Source organism: Eptatretus burgeri, chromosome 5 (genome assembly GCF_056783735.1).
Source record: "Eptatretus burgeri isolate ZD-2024b chromosome 5, Ebu_testis_v1, whole genome shotgun sequence".
In the NCBI taxonomy this organism is placed as follows: domain Eukaryota; kingdom Metazoa; phylum Chordata; class Myxini; order Myxiniformes; family Myxinidae; genus Eptatretus; species Eptatretus burgeri.
Genome location: NC_140965.1, coordinates 24,089,151 through 24,115,712, shown reverse-complemented (window position 1 = coordinate 24,115,712; position 26,562 = coordinate 24,089,151). Strand labels below are relative to the sequence as shown.

Below are 26,562 nucleotides of genomic sequence, written 5' to 3'. Positions count from 1 at the left end.
CAGGTGAACTTCAGGATGCATGGTCCTATTTTTAGGATTGATTCTTCAAATCACTTCAATTATAGATTTCTAAAAGATGTATTGTGATTTATTTTATTTAATATTGGCAGGTAAGCACTAGTTCAGCAAGTGTGGAACATTTTAAACTGATTCATCTTCATAGGAAAAGAATAGTCACGTCAGCTTGGTGCTTCCGCTGAGTTCAGGATAGTTGGCACAAATGTTTTAGTCAAAGGAGAGTTATCCAAAGCGAAGCCAATATTATTTATTTATTTGTCTTGTTAGCCTCGCTCGTCCCCAAAGGGATGGGAGAGGCTATTGTAATTGGTTTGTTACATGTCAGTGTTGGAATCCACCTGTAGATCTACTTCACTTATAAATTATTCATTCTCAGATCGACTGTCATCTACATATGTTAACTTTTTTGAATTTAAATGAATGTTAAATTCATCACAATTAAATTAAATTCCCCACCCCTCCCTCCCTCCAAATCCTTAGGCTACTTTGGTAAAGTACACACCTGATGAATTAGAACAGAAAATCCTGTACGAGTACTTGGCTGAAGCTAGCCGGGTCTTCTCAAGAGTCTTTCCTGTTGTGTGAGTGCGTTTCTTTATCTTCTATCTTTTCTCCCTCGTTGTATTGCTGATATTTTTTTCTCACAAACTCCAAAATCTTGCACAACTCGTTTCAATGTCCCTTCCTCCTCCCTTCAGACACAACCTCCTCGATGGAAAGCTCATCACGCTACTGGCTCTCTGTCCAGATCCAGTGCTTTTGAGTCCTGTTCACAATATCCTCCAGAGTGTTGTCTGCCATGATGATACCGCACCTCAATATACACCCTCTTTCCTGCAAAGTGAGTTGCCTTCACTCCCATCCATGATATCCCCCAATACAAGATAACAACTTAAACCTTTTTTTGGCATTCCTTCCACATTTTCCTTTTTTTTTCATCCTCTAGGTTTTGGCTTTGGGGGTCTCTGGAGAATAGCTGGTCCTTTTTCCAAGGCAAGTGACCTCAAATTCTCAATCTCACCTTAACTGGAAAACTTGTTTAACAATGAATGTACTTATTAAGAGACTATACCTGTCATTTAGCTCTTCCACGATTTCTTCATTCACTTGAAGTTCCTTGAGTTAAGATTGTCCCTTCTGAGAAGATAAATTTAACACCGGAAAGGTCATTGGATTACACCTCAGTCACTACAAATATGATGACTTTCAAAACAGTAAACCTATACTTTTTAAACTTCCTTCTGTCCCGAAGCAATGAACAAACATTTTCTATTTACAAGCCGTCCCTGTGCAATGTAGAAATCTTCTTCATTTTTAGATAACAATAATACACTTGACACGTAAAATACCGCGAGATGGTGAATTAAACGTCGTTTCGTCGTTATTTAATTTTTAACGTTGCTATGTATGCATCACAAAGAAGATAATTATTTTAGGATAATTTATTAATACAATTTGGCAACTCGCGACCATGTAATTTGGGACATATCTCTTGAGATTGTGAATGGGGACCTTGACAGAAGGGTGAAAGGAGAACTTGAGAAGGTGGGAAAGGAGATTATGAGGAGGAAGGAGTTGGTGAAGTTGGTAATGGCATAAAAATAAAGTAGATAGAGGAGGGGAAAAGAGTTAAATAATCAACTATTTTAACCCTTCATGTGTAGGCATAAACAACCTCACACCTATTCGGTCCTTGGGTTCGGGAGACCCGGTAAATGTAATGGTGTATGGGTTAAAAAAAAAACCTTTTTCTTTTAAATTTTCTATTGTTTGTTATTCTTTTGTAATCAAAGTTGATGCTCATAGATGAATATTTGCTCAAAAAAAGCGATTCATCGATCATTTTATTTGGAAGATATATATATATATATATATATATATATATATATATATATATATATATATATATATATATATATATATATATATATATATATTGTTGCGGTTTTCGCGCCCGCCGGCGTGCGACGGCCACGTAACTCGAATCGCGGCACGTCGCCCACCGGACGGACAATCCAGTCGTGACCCTCTCGGACTAACGCCGGGAACCAGTCACGGGTGGACCTTTCGGTCTCACCGCGATCGAGCCAATCAGCCCCCGCGTGGGATAGGGTTGCTCGCCAAATTCGAACTACCTAAGTACCCACGCGGAGGGTAGACCGGGCGATCGCACCTCGCCGCAGGTCGACTTCGGACACGGGCCACTTAAGCGACCCGTTCCGTACTATCAGAATAACCGAGCGGTGTTATCGTCGACCTCGACGGTTCGATTAATTATCGGGCGTATTCAGCCCACTACCAACCCTTTACGTGAAGCAAGATGGGGATTCAATGGAGGAAAAAGACGAAGCGAAGCGGGAAACAGTTCAACAATAAAGCACGTTTATTCTCGACGAACGGAAAGCACACAAATACAATTCCACCAAATGCACACAAAAAAGAAAACACAATTCCATTTACACAAAAAGCAAACATAAAAGTGAAAACACAGTGCAGAGCTAATACCGACTACCGAGCACACGGCAACACTTATACAATTCTACTTCACAGACGGCGCCGACAACACATACCCAAAACCAAGGAAAAGAAATACCCTCAAGAATGAGGTAGGCCTGGGGCCGAGACCTGGTCGGGCCTACCCGTCTGGTGATGAGACGCGGAGCGGCGATGGCGCCTCACTCCGCGGGCCTCGCGGACAGTGTCAGGCAGGGGGTGGGAAAAGGGGCCCCCTTGGTCGCACTATCTCAGCGCGGGGGGAAACAGGAGGGGGGTTGCTGATGCTCGGGGTATAGAGGATCTTTATTATGTGCGACGAGCGTCTCCACCTCGGCCAGGTCGCGCTGCCGGCCTCCCTCGGGCGCGCAGCTCCTTGCACGACGCGAGCACCCTTCGTCCGACTCGCCGCCTCTCCACAGCTCGTCCCCTCCGTTCCGACTCTCCTTCGCCTCGTTCCGACCTTTACGACTCCCTTCTTCCTCGTTCCGACTTCTTACTCCTCCTTTGACTGACGAACACCGTCCTTTTATCCCCCCGTAACTTCGCCTTTGACCCCCTCCCTTTGACCTTTCACCTCGCTCCCCATTGGCCCGAGAAAAAGTGGGCGTGAAGGCTTTTTGATCCACAAATTTGCATATATCGATCGCCCTGGGGGCGGGGCCACCCGCCCCTCGCTCACCGATTGGACGGCAAAAAGTGGGCGTGTGTCGTTTTGGATCCGTTTTTGAAGCAGAAAATCCGTGATTTTGTACACGCTGTTCAACGTGCGCCCTACACGAGTCCAGCATCGGTGCCCATGAGTGGCGCGAGACGACGGCGATGCGATGGTGGCGAGTTGTGACGGTAAAGGTCGTGGCGGTTGTGGTGAAGCGGTGGTTGTGGTCGGTGGTTGATGTTGTGGTTGTGATGGTGGCGATTGGTCCAAAATAAAGATAGTAAAAGAAAAACGGCTATCCTGAAGAGTCGCAGCACGTATAAATGACATGTATTCCCACTAGACAACGGGTTTGGGCCTAACTACACATGCACTTACCGAGATACCTCACCTAAGGGACCTGAATGGTGGTTTGCGAATCTGGTAACCACAACAATATATATATATATATATATATATATATATATATATATATATATATATATATATATATATATATATATATATATGTTGTTGTTCTCCTTTTGGCTGCTCCCGTGAGGGGTTGCCACAGCAGATCATCCGTTATGATCCGCATACTGATTTGGCAAAGGTTTTACGCCGGATGCCCTTCCTGACGCAACCCTGGTCGCCTCTTACAACACAGGGATAAGGATTGGGTTTCGCCATGATTCTGGGCTGCCCGACACCCTCTCATAGCGTGGCCCAGCACAGAGCACCCGTCATCAAGCAATCCTCCAACCGAAGCCTCCGAGTAACCGGATTACAGGCGCACGCCACTATGCCCAGTATATATATATATATATATATATATATATATATATATATATATATATATATATATATATATATATATATATATATATATATATATATATATATATATATATATATATATATATATATATATATATATATATATATATATATATATATATATATATATATATATATAATACTGAAACGCAAAAGAAACTTACCACTTGTTTGAAATGTAATAAAATTGTTACAGTTCAAAATAAAACAAACCAGCAATTGCTAATTGAAACATTGGCATTTTATTGACGACATGTCAAGTTTTTGACCAAGATACACCATCTCATAAGTTTGTTCTACAGTACAGAACAGCACAGGGTGCAATGGCAGACCCCTTTCAATAGCGTGTGTGGCCACCATTGTTTTGGATACAGGCAGTGCATCGTCAGCACATACTGCCTACCAGTCTTTGGATGGATTGCTGCTGGATTCTGTCCCACTCAGTTCTCAATGTCTGAAGCCATCTAACTTAGGACCATCTGCCTGTCCTGTCTTGCAGTGGTGACTATTGGCCTCCCTGATCGAGGTCTGTCATCTGCAGAGTTGTGGAGGGTGTCTCTGTCCACCAGGGCCGATATCGTCTGGTGTGAATAGCCAAGGCGACGTGCCACCTCACGGTAGCTCAATCCGCCTTGCAGTATGCCCAAGGCACACTGCCGTTGATCCCTTGACAATCGTGGCATGTTGATAGAAATGCCCATTTTGCACTGGCCTTTTTAAAGCCAATATCAAGACATCACGTGCAGCTCATTAAAATCATCCCGTACCCCTTGGCTAATCACTGACAGTAAAAACGGCTGTTCAACAGCTGTGCTATGAAGTGACCATTGAAGGTTCCAATGACCATCCGTGACCGTTTTGTCTGACAGTGAGGACACTATTGTCCACAAATAAGTTCACACATTTACTACACGCAGTGTTATTGTTGATATTTGAAGGTTTAAAAGGTGGTAAGTTTCTTTTGCGTTTCAGTTTTTATATATATATATATATATATATATATATATATATATATATATATATATATATATATATATATATATATATATATATATATATATATATATATATATATATAGACATAATGAAAAACGAAGACCCACCCACATCTCTCACCTGTGAATGGAGAGAATAACCAATTTGTTCTCACTTAATCAATTAAACCCAGGTATTGGTCTCACCTAATCAATTAAACCCAGGTGACTTGGATTATATAAATAAATTGACTCCTCCCGTGCTCTTCTTGTCGAAGAAGCTGCATAAAGCAACCATGAAAGGCTACCCCCTTGCTTTTTCAAACCCTTCTCAGAGTTCCTCCACAGCTGTAAAGTCCTTTACAAATAGTATGCAAATGAGAATCCCAATGCAACACACCCCCTCAGCTGCCACACCGGTTTCATCGCTTGGTGGTGAATCAATAGCCACAGCACAGACAGAAATGCATACCAACGAGGCTCCCAAACATGTACCACATGTAAACATCAAAAGCAGTCAATGTATAAATGAAAAACAACCCTGTGAAATTGCTGTTTTCAAGTGATGTTGAACACAAATTGTGCCAAAAAATGACCAGAAACCAATTGTCTTCTTCCTGATGTATGTGTGTTCTCTCAAGCAAGGCTTTTACCACGGAAGTTACTGTAATGTCCGGGGAGCAGTGAGACACAGAGAGTCGAGAGGGTTGTCGTAACTCTGTTTATTGCGTTCCCGGATGCACACTACTACGAGCCTCTCGCGGGCGCGAACAGCTATATGCATTGCAGATACGTGACTATTATCACAACTCCTCCACGCCCCTTAATGCTCTATGCCAATACACCACACTCCTCCCTCCTAAAAGCATGATTATAAAATGACAATGACAATAATCAAAAATCATTGGTCCTACAACACAAAAAGCAACTAGTGCCAAAACGGCACTCAGCAAAAGCATTGGCACCATGACCCAAAAAGCAACTGGCGAAAAAGAAGGACACTATGACACGATGACACAAAAAGCAAAGAGGAACAAAATGACATCAATCATGTAAAATCTTCCAAGTACCACGTCGCTTGCTCTAACCCTGGGGTGATGGTCGGGCTGAGAATCAAACCCAGATGAGATGGCTCAAAAGAAAGCGTGCTTCATCCGCACAACCTGGTACAATAATACCGTTGTTTTAATCAGGCCCATAACTCGCTCTTCTATTCCCATCACATCATGTACCGTGTTGGTGCGAGTGAGTTGAATTCCAAATTCAGCGGACTGGGTGCTTGAGTACTGAGTTGCACGACGAAGTCAATGGTGTTAGCAGACCCTAATAACAATGGCCGTGTTAAAGAAATAAGGAGGGAAGTTTGGGAGCACAGTATAACCATGCAGCAGAGGCGCCATCAGACGGCCCACTGACAAGCCTTCTGGCTAGGTCGAGGTGACGCGCTCAGACGAACCTCCTGCGGCCCTGGCCGACAAGCTCGCTCATCCCCTACGGACAGAAACAGGTAAACACACTGAGTCCGCCAGACATGAGGGTGCCGTCGCTGGCGGGATCAGCGGGGAGGGCGGCCTTGGGAAGATAACACAGGCCCCTGCGAGATGAATGGGAGGGGTGACGCTGAACAGCGTCGTAGTTCCACGTGCAACTCGAACCGGGCAAGTCCCACACCAAAACCGCGCACCAGCGCCCGGCGCAACACCGGACCCCTCAGGTCTCAGCAAAACAAGCCGATATCCCAATGCACGTCCACACGGACGATCAGCGTTGGCTGGACGAACAGCAACGTCATACAGCAGCAGAAACATCGTTTGCGCAGATGCAAACTTCTCTTTACGTACAGCACGTTCCCACAGTATAATTTTAACACATGAGGCTGCAGCGAACTGCGGACTGTCATCGAAGACCGGGATCTGGAAGACCTCTTTATTCGCAACGATCGTCCGCAAGTTCTTCACATCAAAGAAAGCATTGATCCCAATCAAACACATTTTGCTCACACGCAGACTGTCGGCATTTATTTTTTTAATGCCATGCTTAATCACTCGTGCTGCGAGAATCAAACATACAACCATTAACAAATCATGAACCACGCTGCGAGCAAGCCTCTTGGTTGTCACGACGTCGAGGCGATTTACGTGCAGGTCCTCGTCTGAACGTCAAAGAGGACACCGTCGATGGCCACGCATCGCGAACTTCTTGGATGCGACCGGTTCGCTTTGGACTTGGCACAGGGCCAACACATCAACCCGGTTGGTTGATCCAGACGAAGGTGGACCCTCCGCGCAATGCAAGCGCGAGAGCCCGTCGCAGCTGGCATGCTCCCCATTGCTCCGGAACCGTATATCGTAGTTGCAGGAAGCAAGGAACGGACACCAATGTTGTATCGCCGCGGCCCCTGCCACCGGTCCTCACCCTCAGGTCTCGAGGGAGGCCCGGGCCCAAACGGAGGTACGGAGCCCGAAGGAGACACAGGCGCACCTGGAGGTACGAACTCCGAAAGAGGCACCTCCTCCCACCGACTCTGTAATCGGCTCGGCACGGGACGCCCAAGGTGAATGGCTGGCGCCGTCCAGTCTAGCCTGAGGCTAGTCAGCCAGTCTCGGCCCAAACGCGCCGGCCCCTCCCCTCATACCACAAACATCGAGAGCAGGGCGCTTTGACCTTGCTAGGTCACCGAGACGTCTGTCACAGCAAGTGGCGTAATCGCTTCGCCGGTGTACGTGTACAGCGTGAGGGTCGACCTGATAAGATGAAGACCGTGGAGTCTACGAGCGGTCTGTTCGCCCATGATCGACACCGCGGCCCCGGTATCAATTTGAAAAACGATCGGTGTCTCGTGCACCTCGATCTCCACTGCCATTGGTCTTGTCACCATCGGACCAATTGAAAACAAGCTCAGCAACGGCTGCAGGTACCGCTCCGGGTTGTCCGGGTTGCCCCGTGCAAGTTGCAGGCCTTGCTCCGGGACGTAAAAGCGTACTTCATGCACAAAACCTCGCACAGGTTGCCGGTCTTGACCTGGGATGTAAAAGCGTACGTCATGCACAAAACCTCGCACAGGTTGCAGGTCTTGACATGGGACGTAAAAGCGTACGTCATGCACAACACCTCGTACCGGTTGCAGGTCTCGGCCCGTGTCGCTGGGGTTTCCTCGCACATCGCCATCTATGACCGTTATGGTGGCCAATGACACTCGGGACACACGCTGTAGATGTCCCTGAGTGTTCACATCGCCGTCCGACTGGCCGCATTGCAACGTCTGGCCACGGCCCGCACCGAAGACTGTGCGTGCGGTCGTGGGCGCCTGGTACATCGCGTGGACCTCCAGATCACCTGTCATGCTCTGGCCAGCGAGGGCTTGGACATCTGTCAGAGTCTGTTCGACGGCCGATGCCGTTCCGACCGCTGAATTGAACGTAATGTCCTCGTACTTCAGCCGTAGTATCGCCGAAACCATGTCCGAGTCTTGCAATCCAGCAATAAAACGATCATCGAGCCTGGCCTGCCGTGCACTCGACGTGAATTTGCAGGCGACGGCGAGATGTCTCATCGGCGAGATGGCGAGATGACAGGCTTATGATCCTTGGACGAGTCATTTAAGAGAAAATAGTGGGTAATAACAGCATGGACCCATGTAACCTCCATGTTAAAAGCCTTGCTTGAGACAAAGCCACATAGTTATTTGGGTGGTGTATAGACAACAGCGCTGCCCCGAGCGCTGAGGCCGGTATGTTTTTTTTTTTTTTTTTTTTTTTTCTTCACAAGAGGGTGAACATACAATCTTCACAAGGCCCCTGACACCTATTGTCTCCAACCTTTCACGGTTTGATGATCCTTTTAACAGTCGCTTTTGTCATTACACTAAAGGGAAAACTTGTAGGGAGGGCATGGCATGGCGATTGTGAATATGACAGCTCCGAAGACGTCTTTGGCTTCTTGTAGCTGTAGGCACCAACATGGCGGCCATATGATTTTTTTCAGGTTGAAATTGTGGTTGGAGTCGGGCCAGTTGTCCAGCCAATGGGTGGAACGGAATGTTTTACACACACCACACACACCTGACATTATTACAGTATTGTCTTTCTAACACCATAAAGATGCATTCCTCACCATTAAACCAAGCACTGTAAAGTCTTCTCTGAAGGCCCGTCTGTGTAGACTGTGCACATTTTCTGCATCGTGTTGCAGTTGCAGGTGTCCGCAATTTCCAACAAATCTAAAACTTACTGTGCAAGTTGCAGAAAAATGGAGAAAAATGGAGAATTTTCCACATGTTTTGTGACCTGCTTATATGCTGAGCAGTTCACCTCACTGGGTGATGCAATGTGACGCAACTACAACGTTTTTGAATGTCTGCCATGACGTTGTGCAAATAGAAGTTTCCCAAAAGTTTCCAATTATTTATTGCGACAAGAACTTGCAGAAAAGCTTTGTAATGTCCTCAGGTCTTAAAGACCTACTGAACATTATCCAGAACATAAGGGGATGACATTAAATGACTTTGTCCTGGACCACAGCAGTCCCAGATTACAGACTACACTGAACTCATTGTCAAGTTCCTGGAATCTCTGATTGCAACGTATCTGCTGAGCGGAGATGGTGAGGAGGAAGGGCTCCTTGAGCCTCCGGCTCCTCCTCCTCTTTCTCCTCACACACATCCTCATCCAGTTACCAGAGCATCGACTCTTTCTCCAGTTCCATCTCATCTCTCAACCTCTCTCTCTTCACTGTCAGCAATACAAGCACCAGCTGGTAGGTATTACTGTTCTGTTCTACTAAAGTTGTTGAGTTTCGATGTCGGTTGAGGACCCATTTCTTTCTGTTTTATGCAAGTCTGGGAAGTTCTTTGAATGACTCCCACCTGGAAAAAAAAAACATTATATATATATATATATATATATATATATATATATATATATATATATATATATATATATATATATATATATATATATATATATATATATATATATATATATATATATATATATATATACATATATATATATATATATATATATATATATTAACCTTTTAAAAATTTTATTTCTTTTTAATGTTAAAACATTCCCATTTCTTATTGAACGCCAGCCCTGAACTTCAATATTATTGGTCCAAAAAGGAAATATGTGAATTTCAAAGGTTTCTGTTCTGAAAACCAATTTGTTTGTCCCAACCAGAACCCAGCAGTCCGACTAGTTCCACGGGGGCAGTAGGAGGTGAACATACAAGCCAACACTCATTATCTAAACCCATACAAAAGCAACGAAGCACGGACAGCATACGACGACACGACTGCAAGAAGGGAAGCTGATTTGGGTGAGATCGACTTGCAGACTCTCCTGCTCACCACTGGCTTGGCCTTACCACTCCAAGGTTGTTGTTTGGACATTTGGATTTAGTGATGTGGTTTCACCATTGACCTGTGACACTCCATGTGCTTCATCTTGCACCCACTTCCTCAGAATCTCTATTTATAGAGATTATTAATAAGTGGCTTTCTATAAAGCTAATATTGGCAGCTGCTTGACCTGACAGTTAATAGCCATTGTACTCGTCCCACTTACCTCCTCTCCATGCTGATCGTCTCCTTTTTATGTAAGTTTTCTTCCCCCCCCCCCCCCCCCACCCCACATGCCATGACGATTCAGAAAGCTTTGCATTCAACATGAGAATCTTGCGTTGTAAATAGTTGGTAAGAGGACGCTGTGTACTTAAACCACAGTGCTGTAAATAACCATTACGTGCTCTTCAATCAACCTCATAATCCTCGTATCCCATTGTACTGCAATGTTCAGATCTCTTCCTATACATACTGCCTATAAATATATAAATATATAAATATATAATTTCCTTGTTCGATCCTTTTCCCTTCCCTTCCACATTATACCCCCTTCGGGTTTTTTAACGCTTGTCGGTGCCAACGCTGCTGTAGTTTTGGTGCCCGTTCTCCGGTACAAACCCCATCTTATCACCTTGTCTGACTCTTACCCCTCGATCCACCATCATTTCCTCATTCATGGGAGAATGCTATTAACCATCCTCTTATCTTCTCTTTTTGCTTTAGTTTCCTCCATGCCTCTTCATCTTGGTCTCGTCGTCGTTTATATTCAAGTTATTTTTTTGTTTCCTTGTCATTCTTCTTACAAGCCATGTTCGCTGGCAGTGTATTTTTATCTAGTAAACGGTCTCTTCCCAAACCTTTGGTTCTCTCATGCTGTATGCTTTCCTTCACTTCATTGTGATGTGAAAAGGATTGAGCAAAGCTTAGCTCCTGTAACTGGGTCGAAAGGAGAGGGGCTACACCGCTGAGCATGCATGCTAGTGAATTGTGTGGGGAAGAGAGAAAGGTGGACGCTCCGTGACATGCAGTTAGATTTTGGATGTTTAAAAAAAAATCCCTCTGCCTTTTCAAAAGAGTAGGCCATTGTGTACTGGCTCTTTGTTTGAAAGTTTCCCATTTGCTTTATCAAACCATTTGGGGATATGTTACATTGGGGATGTGGGTTGTAGAGGTAAATTAAATCAAAATGGAGGATAAGCTTCGAGCATTAAGATTTTGTGGAGCGTGGGAAGAGGGAGGAAGAAGAGAAAGTAGGTAATCTGAGTTCAAGCCACCGACGTCCCAAATTCAGAGCGGACACTCTAACTACAGTCAACCCCCGCTTTATCGTGGTTCACCTATCGCTCCCCCGGTTCATCGCGGGTTTTCCCTTGGAACGTAACTAATTTTTTCTGCGGATTCCCCCGGTACATCGCAGTAATAATATATAAAATATAAATTATTTAAGTACTAAATTATAACGCGTGGCGCTCGACCAGTCACACAACGCACGGAAGCGAGGTATGCACAGAAGGTGAAGGTGCTAGATATGCTTCGGGAAAGATAAAGGTTTGCCGCGGCTGGACGAGCACTGCCAAACCGACCAGACCAGACGAGTCGATCTCCGGCACCTCAAACCCGATCACTGCTCAACCGACCAGACCAGACGAGTCGATCTCCGGCACCTCAAACCCGATCTTGCGCAACGTTAGGTAGTTTACCATACTGAGTTTAAAATGTGTTTTCACTGTTTTTAATTCCATTACAGTCATGCGCTGCATAACAACGTTTCGGGCAACGACGCCGCATAACAAGCATATACGACGGTGGTCCCATTTTTTGTTATTATTTATTTATTTAATTTTTTTTGTGTATACCTTGTCGAGGCTCGTATGAGAGCGAACACACAACGCGCATCAAGGGGGGCATGCGACAGGAGGGGAGAGAGTGGGAAGGACAAAACGGTGGGTAACAGAGACATGAGGAGATCTGTGGAAGGGAGAGCGATGGGACGGGGAACACGGTAAACAAGATGGACATTACAGGGACTTTCAGATGGGGAATAGAAGATGGACATTACAGGGACTTTCAGGAAGGAAAGCAGGGAATTTGAAGGAGGTGAGCTTGGGTGGATTATCGGGGGTATGAAGGATCGAGGATTTGGATGGGGGGATGATAAGAGGTGGTGGTGAACAGCTGTTTTGAAGGTCTGGAGGGAATAATGGGAATGAATAGACTGAGGGAGTTTATTCCAAAGGCGGGGAAAAAGAGGAATAAAAGAGTGAAGGTGAGCAGTGATTGGTGATTTTGGTAGTTTTACCAGAAGGGGGTTGTTGGGGGACCTATCGAGCTGAATGGAGCTGGACCTACCATTATAATGGAGCTGAAAAAAAAAGATGTTCGCACAACGACGACGTCGCTTAACGACGCATTTCTCAGAACGTAACCCCGTCGTTAAGTGGCGCTTGACTGTATTATTATTTTCTGTACATTTTTATGCTTGCAAGTGTTTTCTTTATGTGTTTTGTGGAGGCGTCCATTCATCGTGGATTTTCACTTACCGCGGGAGGGTTTGGAACGTAACCCCCGCGATAAACGGGGGATTACTGTATTACGCACTCCAGCCATGGTGTATGAAAACAAACTTCTAATAACTGGCTAAGTTAGTTCAGGCGTATACAGTCGATCACATTTGGTACACAAATGGCTGGTCTCTCTCTCTCTCTCTCTCTCTCTCTCTCTCTCTCTCTCTCTCTCTCTCTCTCTCTCTCTCTCTCTCTCTCTCTCTCTCTCTCTCTCTCTCTCTCTCTCTCTCTCTCTCTCTGTTGCTCTCTCTCTCTGTTGCTCTCTCTCTCTGTTGCTCTCTCTCTCTCTCTCTCTTGCTCTCTCTCTCTCTCTCTCTCTCTCTCTCTCTCTCTCTCTTGCTCTCTCTCTCTCTCTCTTGCTCTCTCTCTCTCTCTCTCTCTCTCTCTCTCTCTCTCTCTCTCTCTCTCTCTCTCTCAGCCTGTGGCTGCTGATTGCATCATTGGTTGGGACGTGACTGTGTCGCTGATGCAGTGTCCCCCTTACCAGTACACTGGTGCTCATTTTGCCGACCTCGGAAGGATGACAGGCTGAGTGAACCTCCTGGTGTATTTTTTAATTCAGCAGCCCAACGGGGCTTGAACTCAGGATCCCAAGCCGCCACCCTAACCACGAAGCCAACACCAGGCTGTCCTATCAGTGTGTGGGCACTTTATCTCAGCTGATGATAAGGAAAGATGGAGCGGTAGGATCAGGGAAACTACTTGAACAGCGGCAATGAAGGGAATTTGTTTTTTCAGATGAAGACACAACCGCTTCTCTTTGCATCATTTGCCCTACCTTCATAACACAAAGCGGTCTCACGAGTTATCCTAAACAATCAGTAAGCAAAACCTTGAACAGATGTTTTGGATTGAATACCTGAAAATAGATCATGCCTCCAAATAGTCACTCTGGAACACCACATTGATTTAAATGGTCTGTCTCTGGTGTAATAACGGAATGTAGATTCTGTGCTACCAGACATGCCTCATTGCAAGGGCAACACGGTGGTTTGCCTTTCCCTTTCCAGCAGTAGTCAGAGCAGGAATTAGTAATTTGTTCAAGGTGCCGGCAGTACCTCACCTACTCTTTGTGAAAGACACCGTGGGAATTTAAATATTCACCAACTTACTGATGAGACCGATGGCTTAGCGTCGATCCGAGGGACGGCACCCTTTGTGATGCAACGCCGTGACTGCGAAGCACCGATCTGAGTTTATATTCAAGTTGGGAATTGAATCGAGACCAGACAGCTCAAAATTAAATGAACTACTGCTGCACGTTCCTGTCAGGACAACTTTGAGCAAATTCATTATCGTATCTACATGTAAGAGTGTGGTGTGTGTTTGTGCTTTTCTTTGATTCTATGCAATTCCATACCCCTGGGCCAATTTTCCCTCAAATTTGCTGTACCACATTATTGCAACAAGTGCGAGGTTTCATCACTCGTTGGGTGTCGTTTCCCTGGGCTCTGAATATGCTCTGACTGAGGCCAGTGATCTCACTGTGAAGGCCGCATTCTATGCCACGCTCGAGTATGGTTGATCAGTGCCCCAGGCGAGATACTTTTCTTGTCTTGGGGGACTTCAATGCATCGACTGGAACTGATAGGGATGGTTACGAGATGTGTTTTTGGCCCCATGGGTCTGGAACTATGAACCGGAATAGCACTAAGTTCCTTGACTTTGCAAGAAGTCATGGATGGAGGGTGGTTTGTTCATGGTTTCAGCGCCCACAAGCTCATCGCTGGACTTGGTATTCCAATGCTGCCGGGGTGGCAAAGGAGAGTGACCATGTGCTCGTTGATGGTTGCTGGAGGATGATCCGGAACTGCAGGGTCTACCGGAGTGCTCAGTTCCTCAATACTGACCACAGGCTTGTTGTGGCAACTCTGAAATTTCAGCTTAAATCCAGGAGAATGGTACCATCCCAACCTAGGCTGGATGTTGGCAAGCTCATGGATGAGAGTGCAGCTGAGGTGTTTATGAACAGGCTGAGTGGGAATTTGGGGGGGGGGGGGTCTGGGTGTTTTGGGGAATCCTGAAGAGTTGTGGAGTGCCTTTAAAACAACCATCCTTCATGTTGCCAGTGGATGTTTTGGAACTCACCGTCGAGTGAAGAAGAATTTTGTCTCTCAAGGGACACTGGATACCATTGACCAGAGTCGCAGGGCCAGGCTGAATGGCAGAGCTGAGCTGTTCAGGGAGTTGGTGTAAAACTGTATGTGTGCTGAGGGTGGACAAGGAGGCCTATGTGTGAGGAATCTGTGAGGGTGTAGAGCATCACCTGTGGTCAAGTGATTCCCATCCTGCTTACAGGGGAATTTGTGCATTGCACTCCTCCAAGCCCGTCCCTTGGTGGACTGCAGTTCGAGAGGAGGGTGGTAGGCTCTTGACAGAGAAGTCCGAAATGAAGGCCCGCTGGGTAGGTTACTTTAAGCGGCTGTTCTAGGCTGATCCACCAGGTGTGGAGTTGGATGTCAAAGGTTTTACAGTCCCTATTGCTTACCTTCCAATCAACTATGATCCACCTTGGTTTATGGAAAAACAGACTGGTGAACCGGTTGAAATGGGGTAAAGCTCCTGGAATCTGTGGCGTCCATGCTGAACTTCTCAAGGCTGGTGGAAATGCTGTACTCATGTCGCATGCAGTTCTGTGCTCTGCCTGGAACACAGGCATCATCCCAACTGATTGGAAGAGGGGCCTTGTTATCCTTCTCTGGAAAGGGCTGCAACAACGCCAGGACTGCAACAACTACCGAGGGGTGATGCTGCTCTCAGTGCCGGGCAAGGTCTTTGCTGGGATAATTCTTGATTGGGTTCAATACCAACTGCTTGAGTACCAGCTCCCAGAGCAGTCAGGCTTTACACCAGAGGTCAACGATTGAGATATCTTTACCTTTCGGGTCCTCAACGAACGCAGATGAGAGATTCGGCAGGGGCTGCTCGCAGCCTATGTTGATCTCTGTAAAGTGTTTGAATCAGAGAATTGAGATGCTCTCAGGAGGATTCTTGGTCTTCGTGGGGTGCCACCAAAACTGATAGATCTAATGTCTGAACTATACTCTGGAAATGAGAGTTCTGTCTTCATCTTCTTCTATATGGCAGCTTCGCTGCCGGGGTTGCTATCATTTCTTGGAAGCGTGACTGTCGCTGATGCAGTGCCCCTCCACCAGTACATACTGGTACTCATTTTGCCGACCTCGGATGGACAGGCTGAGTCAACCCACTGGTGCATGAATTCAGCGGCCAACGGGGCTTGAACTCAGGACTCCAGGATCGCAAGCTGCCACCTGAACCACTGAGCCAACACCAGGCTTGAGAGTGCTGTGAGACGTGGTGATACCATCTCTGACTTATTTCCAGTTGTTACTGGAGTTAGTCAGGGGTTTGTTCTGGTCCCCACACTTTTCAGCGCTTGTATGGACTGGATTCTGGGGTGGATGTCAGAGAGAATAAGCTGCGGTGCATCGTTTGGGAATGTCAAGATCTCTGACCTTGATGTCGCAGATCATGTAGTCATCTTTGCTGAGACTTTGGATATCCTTTTGGGGGCCCTCGAGGTGCTGAATGAGGAATTGGAGGCAGTGGGATTACGGGTTTCCTGGGTCAAAACTAAGATCCAAGCTTTCAATGATCTCTTGGATGCTGCTATCTTGTCTGGACCCGTGTGTGGTGAGGATGTTGAGGTCGTGGAGAGATTCACTAACTTTGGCAGTGAAATTCATCTCTGCTGGCTGTGAACCAGAGGTCAATAGACATCTGGGTTAGGCCTGGTGGGTCATGGAGTCACTGGATCGTGGGGTGTGGCGCTGTCGCTACCTGTGCAGGAGGACGAAAGTCCGAGTCTTCAGTTCCTTGGTGCTTCCAGTCTTGCTCTATGGATGTGAGACTCGGAGTCTGTCCAGGGATCTGAGATGGAGACTTAATTCCTTTGGTACCAGGTCTCTTTGGAGAATCCTTGGCTATCGCTGGTCGAACTTTGTGTCCAACGAGTGGTTGCTGAGAGAGACTCGGATGAGATTTGTTACCTGCATGGTCCGTGAGCATCAGCTGCGGCTGTATGGACATGTGGCTCATTTTCCTGATGCTGATCCTGCTCACCAGATTCTCTCAGTGAGGGAGCCTCGTGAGTGAAGGAGGCGAATGGGCCAACCACTTTCCTCCTGGTTGCATCAAGTTGATCAGCATCTCAAGGAGATGGTGATGGGATGGGCCAGGCATTTGCCTGGGGGATGGCCAGACGGAGCCCCTGGAGTACCAGCGGAAAGTGGACGCAGTGACATGCTGCTCTGGCACATGCTCCTATACCTGACCTGAAAGGTTGGTGTTGGCTTAACGGTTTGGGTGGCTGGCTGGCTGGCTTGGGATCTTCAGGTCCTGAGGTTGAGCCCCTACCTGGTGTTGAATTGACACCAGGTGGGGTTGACTCAGTCTGTCGTCCTTCCAAGGTCAGTGAAATGAGTACCAATGTAATTAATGGTAATAAGAGCATTGCATCAGCCACACCTTCAGCAAATGATGCCTTGTGCTGCATATGGAGGAGGAGGTGCGGGAGGAAGGGTCCACACTCTCCAGAGGACTGCACTCTGTCTTCATCACATGATCCTGTACGACATCAAACAAGGAAATGGGGCCATTTGGCCCAACATTTCTGGGGTGTATTCAGGCTAATTTTTGCTACAGCCTTCAACATCAATCTTCTTGATGTTTTACGAAAGTCCAAATAACCCGATATTGATCAGGTGTCCGCTGTTGTATATAATTTGAGAAGTGTCTGTCTGACTGCGTTTTCCTGAACCACTTGATGTGAGGAGTTGAAAACTGGTGGGTGAACTTGGGGCATGCCCCAGGAGATTTTTAAGGGTTAACAAAAAAAAAAAATCATGGTCCCTGAGGGTTCTAAGGTGTTGGGAAGACCCCAATTCTCTCTTTAAATGTATCGAATAGCACCACCTGTTGGAAGCGATTATTAAAAGTCATAATAAAATACCCAAATAGACATCATGGAAGTGGGGAATTAACCTGTCCGTAAGGATGTGTTCTGTGCAAGTTTGTATAATTTAACACCAGTGGACTGTCACTGTAGATTGAGGCAATATTTTTATTGAAGGCCTAAGCTTGAGATCTTCAGTATTCTTAAGCTCGTGCAAGCAGACAGCCAGCTTTATATTCTCTCTTCTCTATTCGTGCAACCCCGTTTACAAAACACCAAGAGGAGAATTTCTTAAATGTCACTTGGGAATCAAATCCTGACTTGAAAAACTCAACTACTCAGATATTCTAAGTTGCCAAACGAATATTTCTCATGGAAAAGCAACTGGAGCTGATAAGTTAATGGACCATATAACTCTCGCCTTGTTAAAAATAAAAATAAAAACAAGCATAAGAGACATATTTCTCTCTCCATTCACAATCTTGTGATGTGTTATTCGTGAAAATAAAATACATTTCCAAAAGCTGAAACCACAGAACCTCCAAAATGAAACCAAGCTGACATTTTTTTTTCCCACATGGCAGTTTACTGTGCGGAAGTGAAACCTTGACGTTCCTGTCTTCCTTTTCCTTCCCCCGAGTCAATTACTCCCTTAACACTACCACCTCGAGGATAATTTGCCTTCTCGGTACTTGCACTAACGATGACCAGACTATTGTGACAGTGAATTATCGCATACCTAGGAGACTCGTTTCTTACACCATGGTACCAGGTGTTTCAACGATACCAAGAGTGGAATGGCAGCAGGAAGGAACAATGGGATGTAAATGGCAAATTTCTGATCATCAGGAAAAGACAACAGTGCAAGTAGCGATGGGTTGAAGAAGGCCGATTCTGCGGCCGCCAACCCGTCCGCCGCTCCAGCCCAAGCCTTGCTGAGCTCACCGCCGGCCAACAGATTCAAAGCCTCACTCGTCGCTCGAGTAGAATCCGATATCTGCAGAAGTAAATTGATGCAAGACAAATTTAATGGTGCTTGCAAACAAAAACCACCCCCGAACCCCCAGGATGGGAAGACAACTCATGCGTGGGCTTTATCCGTGCTCTATTTATCAAATGAGCATGAAGCAAAGCAAAGAAGCAGCAAACACCATTTTAAAACTCTGGTATGACTAAATGGACAGAGTTGGAATCAAACCACCGACCTCCCAGACTAAGAGCAGACACTCTAACCACGATCTTTCAGCTTGGTTTGGGTTGATGCATTATTAAGCACGTGCTTCCAGAGGTCTAATAAATGACAATCGTTTTGCCAGGTTTTGATTCTGTGCAGTGTTCTTGCTGGAATTCCTCAGTACAGTACGACACTACTGTTTAAACAAATCAGGAGCTTTGATTTTTAAAAAGTTTGTGGCTTCAGCTATCGATGGCTTTTTCCACAATTTATTTTACTGCGAAACATCTAAACCAGTAATCTTCACTTTTTTTGGAGGGGGGGGGGGGCACCTTTACTGATACATCAGTGTGAGAGCCGTCACACCGCATGCGGGACTCCATAATGGCTGCTATTGGGCCCTGCCTCCAAATACTCTTCTTCGTTGTGGTTAACTGGGCTGCAAGCGTAATTGTTTGCATACTGCACTGCAACCGTATCCTGATGTAGTTATATTACTTTTATGCTTCATGGTGGAATTCATTTAAAACCATTGGATCAATTTGATCGCACTTATGGTGGATTATGATGGGGTGTTTTCACACGTGTATTACGGGCCGCACTTTAGGCCACCAGTGGCTCACGGGCCATGCAATGAACCAGGTTCTAAATGGTGGTTCTAACCCTAACCGTAACACACCTGTTGCCCAATATTGTCATCAATGACGATGTTGCTGATTGTATTCAGGGTATTTGCTAAAGAGGATAGTGTTCCGGTAGCCATGGTTATGGTGGAAACCGTCCGTCTGCGTAGCCACGTGTCTTTCTCCCAGTCAGTCAAGAGTTGAGGAGCGGGCAATGGGGAAATCGCCATTCCTTGCGGCAGTGGGGCCGGCCAAAGGCCGAGAAGAGACCTGTGGGTAAAGGGGATAGAAAGGTTTCGAAGATTGGAAAGTTTGAATGGAGGAAGAAAATTGTGATGAAGATTTACCGAAGTTGTGAAATGAAAACTTCCATGACAGGTTTCATCTCGATGGTGATGTTCACAGGCAATGATGTGTGATTGTGCAAGCCAAGCTCCCCGTTGTACACCTGGGGGGAGAGGGAGACGAAGAGGGACAAAAAAAAAAGATTCAATGTGTGTGTGTGTGTGTGTGTGTGTGTGTGTGTGTGTGTGTGTGTGTGTGTGTGTGTGTGTGTGTGTGTGTGTGTGTGTGTGTGTGTGTGTGTGTGTGTGTGTGTGTGTGTGTGTGTGTGTGTGTGTGTGTGTGTGTGTGTGTGTGTGTGTGTGTGTGTGTGTGTTAATATCTGAATAATTAATTTGCCTTGTAGTACAATTTAACAACCATACTCACCCCTCTATCTCTTTCCAAATGTTGCATTGAAAGCAATTGACTGGTTTAATGATTTAATGACCTGTCATTAGCGGTTCTGTGTTCATCAATGACATGTTGACCTTTTTAATCCAGTTCAACAACCTCAGTGAAAAAAGGTCACTCGATCAGGAATTTCAGTGCAACTGATTGTTGCATTCTTGTTGGTGAGATATTTACCTTAACCTTTACAGTTCATCTCATGTTATATTACCAGACGCCATGACAGAGGAGAGAGTAGTTAGAGACCTGGAGACCTCCCCAGCCTGGCAGCAGTGCAGCGGTGTTTTGTATCTTGGCACTGGGCCGTGTCAGGGACAGCAAAGAATGAGACGAAGGACGACCGAGGGAGATGGGCCAGGTATCTCTCTCTGGGATATATACAACCAGATTAACCTGGGGCTGCAGAGAAGCCGGTGCACCTGTGCACCATATGGAGGTTTAACAGACTTGTAACAATACCGCCAAAACATTTCAACTAATCAAAAGTTTTATTTTACAATCTCTCCAGCAACACAAAAAAATAACCCATGAATGGAACCACAAAAAAATTTTTTAAAAATTATCTCCAACATCAGGGAACCTTGGAAGAGCAAGGTAACGAAAGGTATGAAATGAAGGACAGTATGGCAGCACTCTTGGACACAATTGTGTTGCGATTGCCAAGCTTAGCGGAGGCGATATCCCAAAACACCAGATACACTTCCTGTTCAGAAAACAAGATTCAAAAACCGCGATTGGGATTGGGTTCAAAGTTCTCTTAAAAAGGATGAGGTACACTGCACGGAGCTCGGTCAGCGTTTCCACATTCTGCCAAAGAAATCTTACCCAGCTTTGCTTCAAGAGGAGATATTGCATGAGAAAGTTGTTGTTCGTTGATCACGTGATATCCGGACTCCGAATTGTATCTTGCCCGCACCCCCAACCCAACACAATACACCACCTGGAAGAGCAGATATTTTACCTTCGCAACATTACGTTCGTTTTTCTTGTGTATTCCAATTAACATCTAATTTATACATAGTATCAGAGTGGATATGATCCTACTGTTAATTTGCAATTGGTCGTTGGCTTTGACACCAATATAAATTTTTATTACGGCCCCGAGACATCAGAAAGCTCCAAATATCGAACCAACGGTTGCAAATGGAGCAGCTCGCCACCATTGGAGCATTAAATTGCATCAGACATGGCAATCGATGAGAATTGTTGCTCCCAGCTTGCCCGCTCGATGACAGAAGACGCCATTTGCATTTTGGCCACTTCCATCCCTACCCAGTTTAGAATCCCACGTGGGCACGGGCATCTTTCTAGTTCCCATTGCGTGCTGCCTTTTTGGCTGCTGGCTGCATCATTGTTTAGGGGCGCAGTTATGCAGCTCTTATGCAGGTACTCATTTTGCCGACCTCGGACGGATGACAGGCCGAGTTAACCCCTTGGTGTTAATTCAGTGGCCAACGGGGCTCAAACTCAGAAACCGAGGATCCCAAACCACCACCAGGCTAACTTTCTAGTTGTATTAGAATAACACTTTGTTGTTCATGTTCACATTTGATTGGGTGGAGAAAAGGAATGATCCTGAGATTAGACAGAACTTGCCTGTGAGGTGATGTTGAATAAAATATAAGGAGAGAGGGATGAGAGGAAGGGAAGCAAAAAAGCTTCAACTCCCTGTTTGATATTCCAGGACACATTGAAAGCCACAGGATCTGGAACCAGCAGGGTGAGGCTAAGGTCATAGCCTGGGCAAAGAGGGAAAGTGAACGTGAAGATCGAGATGAAAAAGAGCGAATGTAACAGATTTGTAAGATGAATGCAATACACGATGGAATGATAATGAAAGGAAACTCTACCCAAGCTGGGTGCGAGCAGAGGCTCTCCTTCAGTGCTCGTCATGGCAAACGCTGCCTCGGTCACAGCCTCCTCGACGCCTTCGGCGCTTTGAGCCCAGACAACCGCCCCCCTTCCGGTTCCCAAGTAAGCCCGGGTTTGAGGCTGAGAACCGATGTGTGGCCGAGGGCACGCAAACACGGTGAGTTGACCGGGTGGAGATGCGATGAGCAAGGTAAGTGCAGCCGTCAAGTCTGCAGTGAAGAAGAGCAGAAAAAGGAGACGATGTGAGATTCAACAGCAGAGCCATTTCGATGACCGGCTTGGGTTCATGTTGAGGTACTGGAGCGATGCACATGTACCTTTCAACTCGGAATGCTTTTTCACAACTTCTTCCTCCTCTTCGCTCATTTCTCTGACATTCATCTCCCATTCTTCCCACTTTTCCCTATTCTCCAAAGCAAGCCCTGTGCACAACCAGTATAGAGTGAGCCACGGTAATTACAGGTTGAGATCAAGCAAATGGCTTTCATTACCCATCTTCAAGCACTCCCTGGTACGATCCAAAAGTTACACAGGTGCACAGAGAAGATTCATTGGACCTCAAACAGATAATCTTTTCCAAAGGAACTAGAACGGCACTCAGTGGAGCGTATACCTCCACCTGGCTGAATAGTTTACCTTTCGTATCCCGTGAATAGGCCGGATCTGCATTTGGACCTTCACCGAAATCTAATCGGCTTGGTCTCGTCCCCTACCAAACTCATCTACCAAGTCTTGTGACAACTCATCCATAACTTTTTGAGACATCGTGCTACCGAATGTGGGCAGAGGTTACGTTTACACCCGTTTGTCAGTGTCTGAACAGGATATGTCAAAAAGTTGTAGATGGATTCGGACAAAACTTGGGCAGGTTGGGTGTGTGACGGACGAAACGATTCGATTTCGGTGAAGATCTGGATCCGGACGTCAATTATTTCATGATTCTTCACCATTAAGAGATGGGGCTAAAAACGATATGTAGCACGATGTCGCAAAAAACTTTGTTGACGAGTTGGTTGGGTGACAAGCCGATTCGATTTTGGTTCAGGTCCAAATCCAGATTTGCCCGATCGGTGGAAGACAAAACATAAACTGTTCAGCCTGGCTGAGGTATGCGCTCTACCGAGTGCCGTTCTAGTTTGGGGCATGTTAAGCGTCTTGAGCAAAGAGAATCCTGCATCACGTCCAAGATTGCCATTAAAAATGCAAGCAACATTTCCAGGTGAACAACACCTTTGTTTTCCTCGTTTAACTACTGCACTTTTACTCCAAATGTGCCGGTTACTCCCATAAACAACAAAACAGACCACAAAGAGACCACCACGACAAACCACAAATGTGGCGGTTCATGTTCAGTCTTTGTTGCATGTACTTGTCAAAACCTTAACCTGAGCTCTTCCACGAGCCTCGACTGTGCATACAAAAAAAATAATTGTTTTGTCAAACCTTCCAGGCTGGAACGTTTTACCTTGTAAGTCTGTGCTGATGACGCTGTAATCTCCAAGTTGTGAAGAAACGGCCACGTGCAGCGGTACTTTCACTTTTACCTGCACATCACGTGCCATGCCAACGTTATTATCGGAAACATCCATTTGATCAGGTGCTTGAGGGTTTCAAGCTGATAATGGCGAAGCGTACGATAAGAAATGGACGAATGAAGAATTGTAATATCATGTAATCCGATTCTGATGTACCATAATCTGTTGTTACAGAGCATCAGTGCTGCCAAAGCTGTTTCTTGACCAGGGTTATTATTGGGGGTTTGCCATTGCCCTTCCCAGCAATGTAATTTGTTCAGGGTGCCGGCGATAACTCGCCTCCTCTTCGTGGACATCGTGGGATCTTTAATGCTCACCAATGAATGCCGGCAAATGTGACTCCCAGTTAAGCATCCACCCGAGGGACGGCACGGCGCGCACGTTGATGATCCACCCAGTCTGTGAAAACACTGTGATGGCAGTTTATAGTTGGGTCAGGATTCGAACCCGGACTAGACAGCTTAGAGGGGAGTGTGTATACCCCTCGGCCATCCTGTGTGTTTGTCAGGTATGAGGATTCTTAAATATCCACACTCCAACAAAGAAAGGGGTTAATGGGATTGGAAGGTCTTCAAAAAACTTGTCAGACCACAATGCAAATACCAAATAGTTACAGAAATACATCAAAAAATATTAAGTTCTCAAAAATATCTTAACTCACTTGCACAGGTGACCTGCCTACCTACCTGGTTGATCAATGGGTTGTGTGCATCACCTGTGTGGATTTGAATATCATGGTTATAAAAGTCCGACAGGAGCCCATTCCTGACGGGACGATTGCTCCTTCGCAGGTATGGCATTCCGGCATGACCGTTAAGCTGGGTATCCCCTGTGCTAGTATTAGTTAGTGGACCTTAAAGATTGCATAGTCTTTCACGAAGAGGAGGCGAATTATCGCCGGTACCCTGAGAAATCACCTTCAGTCGAACATCAGGCCTGGTCAACAGGTTCGTGATAATTGGGCCAAAAATTCTGGACGACCCAACACGAAGATGCTAAGAAGAAGAAAGAAAGGAAGAAAGAAAGAAAGGAGGAAAGAAAGAAAGGAGGAAAGAAAGAAAGGAGGAGGAAAGAAAGGAGGAGGAAAGAAAGGAGGAGGAAAGAAAGGAGGAGGAAAGAAAGGAGGAGGAAAGAAAGGAGGAGGAAAGAAAGGAGGAGGAAAGAAAGAAGGAGGAAAGAAAGAAGGAGGAAAGAAAGAAGGAGGAAAGAAGGGAGGAGGAAAGAAGGGAGGAGGAAAGAAGGGAGGAGGAAAGAAGGGAGGAGGAAAGAAGGAGGAGGAAAGAAGGAGGAGGAGAGAAGAAAGACGGAAGAAGGAAGAAGGAAGAAGGAAGAAGGAAGAAAGAAGGAGGAGGAAGAAGGAGGAGGAAGGAAGAAGGAGGAAAGAAGAAGAAGGAAGAAGGAGGAAAGAAGAAGAAGGAAGAAGGAGGAAGGAAGAAAGAATAAGAAGGAAGAAAGAAGAAGAAGGAAGAAAGAAGAAGGAAGAAAGAAGAAGAAGAAGAGGAAGAAGAAGTAAAAAAAGTAGTAGTATTAGTAGAAGTATAAGAAGAAGTAGAAGACAGTGACTACGGTGTTAAATGACATCGTCGATCCCTTCGCACGTTAAACGAGCCTGACGATGCAGGACAGCTGCTGCACACCTTTCAAAACATCAACCAACATGGAGCACACAAACAAGGTGAGATCGTTTGTAAAGAGCCGTTTCATGAGATCAATGGACGCACGTTTACCATGGAGCTTGCCAGCCGTTCTATGTCCCACAGCGGTAAGGTGGCCCGGTACACCTGGGTGGTCTTCACCCACACGGGCAGCCCGACCAGGAGGGCCACGGCCGCGAACGCGATGGCTGCGGCTCGCTGTCTCCCCGTGCTTCCTGCACACGATCACCTGCATCAGGACTCTTGGGTTACTGTACGTACTGTACAGATGTATTAAATAAACCGGTCCCGCTCACTCACCTTCCATCACGACGAGCTGCTGCACTCGGTAAATGGACGACACAGCACCATGAAACGAGAAACCCAACCGAGACTCTTCATCGCCGTTTAGCCTGAACTCGTGTGTGAACCGTCTCGTCCTTCACTGCAAAAACAAAACGCTTTTTCGCCCCAGCACCAACTTCCGGCCACCGTAGGAGGAGGTCACCGCCACGCCCCGTCCGGCCACCAATATGTTTGAACTTGTCTGATTCGAGTGACGTCATGCATTACTGGAGGAAGTGACGTAACAGGCAGCACTCCATTTTCTTTACATTTGTGGATCTCAGGAGAATTTCAAATAAAATTGTCAAATACGTTTTCACAAGGATACATTTCACCATTATGATGACGGATTATAAATCGAATTTGTCCAACGGAAAACGGTTGTCGTCGACCTCCCGAAAACTTGATCCCTCCACAGCGCTTCCGTCGTCGTCGTGACGTCAGGCGGAAGTGGATCTGTGGCCAAGTTTTGTGATCGTTATTATTTTGTACAGTAGTTACAGTGTTGTTAATATTCGGCTCTTTTTGGTGTTGAAGTATGGGCCGCCGATATTTCTGTGATTTTTGTGGAAGGTAATTGCCAATGGTTCATGGAAGCGCTGGGTTTTCCTGTGGTGGTTGCGAGAGAGTACAGGGATGTCGGTGGAGTGTCCTTGTGTCGGTGTTACAGAGTCTGTTAACTGTAACTGAATTTGTTTGTTACGATGTGTTCAGGTTCTGAGTGTTGTAGACCCGGGTAGCTCTTGTTCATTGGAAACATTTATTGTTGTGGAGCCGAGTTTCGGCGACGAGCCCGACGCTGGATGGAGCAGTAGAGTCGGCTCCACCGAACACCCGGGATTTATAGGTCGTCACCCCGGAT

The 26,562-nt window shown here is 46.0% G+C and overlaps 3 protein-coding genes and 1 long non-coding RNA gene across 15 annotated transcripts in view; 2 read left to right on the top strand and 2 right to left on the bottom strand.

Annotated features, from left to right (window-relative positions):
• Positions 1-11,162, top strand: part of NF1 (neurofibromin 1) — a 244,393-nt gene extending 233,231 nt beyond the window's left edge. For 6 of the 9 annotated variants that reach the window (XM_085881092.1, XM_085881089.1, XM_085881091.1 and 3 more), the window contains 5 exons: positions 499-599; positions 717-859; positions 965-1,011; positions 9,480-9,714; positions 10,143-11,162. In XM_085881092.1, the coding sequence (XP_085737218.1) occupies positions 499-599; positions 717-859; positions 965-1,011; positions 9,480-9,714; positions 10,143-10,276 (660 nt within the window). In that variant the 3' untranslated portion in view covers positions 10,277-11,162. Of the gene's footprint in view, positions 1-498; positions 600-716; positions 860-964; positions 1,012-9,479; positions 9,715-10,142 lie in introns of those variants that run through there. The other 3 variants (XM_085881090.1, XR_015058106.1, XR_015058105.1) reach the window with 3 other exon arrangements.
• Positions 1-26,562, bottom strand: part of LOC147026073 (uncharacterized) — a 390,674-nt gene that overhangs the window by 243,048 nt on the left and 121,064 nt on the right. The gene's annotated exons all lie outside the window — the stretch shown is intronic.
• Positions 17,936-25,900, bottom strand: PIGS (phosphatidylinositol glycan anchor biosynthesis class S). Of its 4 annotated transcripts, none has more exons than XM_085881105.1 (11): positions 25,677-25,900; positions 25,443-25,591; positions 23,652-23,730; positions 22,504-22,608; positions 22,165-22,395; positions 21,911-22,053; positions 21,140-21,254; positions 20,561-20,733; positions 19,930-20,030; positions 19,639-19,852; positions 17,936-18,782 (listed from the first exon to the last, which is right to left on the bottom strand). In XM_085881105.1, exons 1-11 carry the CDS (start codon positions 25,681-25,683, stop codon positions 18,525-18,527), a joined length of 1,575 nt encoding a protein of 524 aa, XP_085737231.1. In that variant the 5' UTR covers positions 25,684-25,900; the 3' UTR covers positions 17,936-18,524. The 4 variants fall into 4 exon arrangements, with proteins under 4 accessions (XP_085737231.1, XP_085737232.1, XP_085737233.1 ...); XM_085881106.1 differs by having other exon boundaries at positions 25,449-25,591; XM_085881107.1 differs by having other exon boundaries at positions 25,443-25,605; positions 25,677-25,888.
• Positions 26,072-26,562, top strand: part of ZMAT5 (zinc finger matrin-type 5) — a 28,957-nt gene continuing 28,466 nt past the window's right edge. The window contains exon 1 of the mRNA XM_085881115.1: positions 26,072-26,273. Coding sequence (XP_085737241.1) covers positions 26,239-26,273 — 35 coding nt within the window. The 5' untranslated portion in view covers positions 26,072-26,238. The remainder of the gene's footprint in view (positions 26,274-26,562) is intronic.

Bases quoted from the DNA above. Each gene is read 5' to 3' on its own strand.
- PIGS (XM_085881105.1), bottom strand. The intron at 23,731-25,442 runs GTGCGTCCATTG...CGTGATGTGCAG, and splicing joins TGGCAAGCTCCATGGTAAAC to GTAAAAGTGAAAGTACCGCT. The intron at 20,031-20,560 runs GTCTCTAACTAC...CTCTCCCCCCAG, and splicing joins CAGGCTGGGGAGGTCTCCAG to GTGTACAACGGGGAGCTTGG.